We start from the raw sequence: 3,018 nt of genomic DNA on the forward strand, positions 1-3,018 counted from the left end.
ATTGGTAAAATTTCAAATTTGTGCGTGAAAAATATGACAGAGGCGCCCGCGGCAGGGTGGCGGGTCCCGATTTTTAATTTCCCCGGAATGGAAGCCCAAGACCAAAATATTGTTATTCTAATCAAATCACTTTATTATTATTATTACTCAATCAATTCATATTTTTACTAGTCTTTCCGATTTCTTCTCAAACTTTTTCCCTAGAATATTTGCGTTGGACAATACTCGATAGCCTTGACAACTTCAATAATTCCATATTGAGTCCGTACAATAATAGTTCCAAAAGTTCTCAAAAGATGATCGTCTTCAAGAAGGAAATATTTGAAGTAGTCGAATCGAAAACCATGAACATCCAGCTTCTCGACACCGCCGTTTTGGGGATTGTACATTATTGTGTGCTGGAAATCAAATTTCAGAATTTCAGTAGTTTCTCTTCTAACTTAAATTGTATCTTACCTTACTCCTCTTGACCTTTTTCAGCATTTCATCTGAATCCAAATAAGCTTTGAATCCTTCCATACTCTTCCCTTCAGTTTGACAAAAAGTAAATGTGAAATCCGGGTAATGAATATTGATGAGTTCCGTATAATTGTGACTTTCGATTGATTTATCCATTGTTTTCATTATTCTTTCAGCCATATCAATCACTTGATTTTGAGTGAAAGTAATCACTTTCTCCGTTTCAATATTGAATTCATCGCCATCGTCAGGCACAGGTGTTTGGCATCGGACCAAGGCGAAAACGAGGAGTAGAAGTAGGAAGGGATTCATTTTGTCCTTTTTGGAACTGATTGAAATGGGAGATTTTATTAGGGGTAAGGTCTTTTACACGTAACTCAAAAAAGAGGACACGGAGAAATTTTTAAAAATTACAGTAATTTTTTTAGAGAACCAAAAATATCACAGATTTTACCGAGAGTTCTCTAGTAGACACACATGATTTTTTTGTAATTTGACGGATTTTTGTTCGGATCACAATTTTCGATGTTGAAACATTCTTTGTTCTAGATTTTTTTTTAATGGGTAATTTGCGATGACACGGGATTCTAGCAGAAGAACGTCCTTGGACTACTGTCCTACAATGCTGTGCAAAAGTATACGAACTTGGGTCGTTTTCAGTTGAAATTGCTCAACTTTGAGAATGTGTTACGGTATGTCCCACAAGTGGAATTTTTATGAATCATACATATCAAAGGTAGAGCTTAGTTGTTGTAGTTTACAACTTTTTTGTACGGACACTCGCTAAAGAGTTACGGTCCTTTTCGACACCATTCTTAACCTACAATTCGAGAAAATCAATCCTGATGTTGAACGAATCGGCAGACGGTGAGTTGATAGGAATAAAGCACTTTCTATTCTTATTAATTTTCAGTCCCAATAATACAACTATTTCATTGCGAGGAGGTATCGATATCAAAAGAATCGACGGGATGACTGGCACGATTCACTTCGGTTGGAACCTTGATAAAATGTTACTGAAAATGGTGGTTTCTCGGATTGAATAAATTTTTTTTCGGAGAGAATTCTTGATCGGTATCGGTTGATGATGTTGAATATAATATGAAATTTTCTTTATATTTCAATGAAAACCCGATCAAAATAGTTCAAAATAAATAAATCATATGGATCAAAGATTTTTAAGATATGGAGAGTCTGGCGATGCATGCTTGCTGTAACTTTGCATAGACCAACGACAGAGAATCATCTGGTGATAATCTTCAAACTTGTGTGTCTCGTAGCAGTCATCCATGATTGTGAAACAGACATGGCATTTCGATGTAGCTGAAAAAAACAGGCGTTGAACGATTCTTGATAGTTTTTGAGAAAAACAAGTGAAAGTATCGCGATTTTCAGAAAAACAGCACTCTAATGAGCGTTAAAATCAGAAGATGATGATTATCTACTCATTAGAATGAGAAATTACTCGAAAAAGACACTTGTCCTGATTTTCTCTATTGAAAACCATACAACTTACATATTGTAATATTCCCTTTAGCGATCGCCTTACGCGCTTTACTCGAAATGTAAGCTAAGCACGACGACGACCACGATCGGATATTTATCAGTTCAGACACCGCTTTGAATGACCAGGGGAATTCATCATCATGAGCTGAAAGAATTATTAAAAGAAGAAAAACCAACGTATTTTCAGGTGAACAAAATTTTGAGAACAAATCAGTGATTTTTTCACGATTGTTGTATAAAAAAAGCCGCGCACTCACTGGAATTGTATAACGCGACAAACAAAGTAGCGGTGTCCGGTTTGCGCAAGGTCTCCATATTCTTATCAAAGACGCTTTCGACTGGGCATCCCTCCTGTTGATTTTGCAAACGTTTGTTTATTGATTCCCCCGGTTTCTCGTCGTTGGCCATCTGGGCTGAAAGGAAAGAAGATAAAAATTCAGAGTGGAAGTAGCCAAAATCAGATTATGGAGAGAAATCATTGAGAAATCGACAGTTTTCAGGCGTAAAATATTTTGGAAATGAGTTTTTATTAATCGATACATTGAAATTGCCCTTCAAAACTAGAAACGCCGCAAAAACTGAGTGATTCCCAACAATTTCACTACGAAATGATGATGTACTCACCCAAAGAACTTTGAGTCGCGGCCGCAGAAATCAATGATTCAACACGACCGAACTGTGTGGTAATTTGTGGCTCCGGAATAGGTTTATCGCCCGATGATCCGGTTGACATCTTGTCTGAAAGAAAACAAAATTAAAGTTTAGAGTGTAAGTAGCCAAGATCGGATTTTGGAAAGAAATTATTGAGAAATTAACAGTTTTCAGGCGTGAAACATTTTAAAAATAAGTTCTTCTTAAGAAAGAAATCAAATTTGTGCACTTCAAAACTAGAAACGGCCCAAAAACTGAGTGATTCTCATCAATTTCACTACGAAATGGAGAAAAACTGGTCGGAATAATTTACAATCAACTTATGGAGATGCTTGCTCAAAAAAAAAAGAAGTTCAACATTTTTTGACGGTGAAAAATCATCAAAAATGAAAAGGAAGCACT

General features: G+C 36.2%; 2 protein-coding genes across 2 annotated transcripts; both read right to left on the reverse strand.

The window, feature by feature from the left end:
• Window positions 1-200: 200 nt before the first annotated feature.
• On the reverse strand, window positions 201-771 carry GCK72_013156 (uncharacterized protein; the record flags this gene model as incomplete). The annotated part of the gene is made up of 2 exons (XM_003091276.2): window positions 201-398; window positions 457-771. The coding sequence occupies 2 exons, from the start codon at window positions 769-771 to the stop codon at window positions 201-203; spliced, it is 513 nt and encodes a 170-aa protein (XP_003091324.2).
• An 856-nt stretch (window positions 772-1,627) lies between these two features.
• On the reverse strand, window positions 1,628-2,698 carry GCK72_013157 (uncharacterized protein; the record flags this gene model as incomplete). Its single annotated transcript, XM_053729686.1, has 4 exons — window positions 1,628-1,782; window positions 1,976-2,110; window positions 2,223-2,378; window positions 2,590-2,698. The coding sequence occupies 4 exons, from the start codon at window positions 2,696-2,698 to the stop codon at window positions 1,628-1,630; spliced, it is 555 nt and encodes a 184-aa protein (XP_053584458.1).
• Between the last annotated feature and the right edge of the window lie 320 nt (window positions 2,699-3,018).

Source organism: Caenorhabditis remanei, chromosome IV, assembly GCF_010183535.1.
Source record: "Caenorhabditis remanei strain PX506 chromosome IV, whole genome shotgun sequence".
Lineage (NCBI taxonomy): Eukaryota > Metazoa > Nematoda > Chromadorea > Rhabditida > Rhabditidae > Caenorhabditis > Caenorhabditis remanei.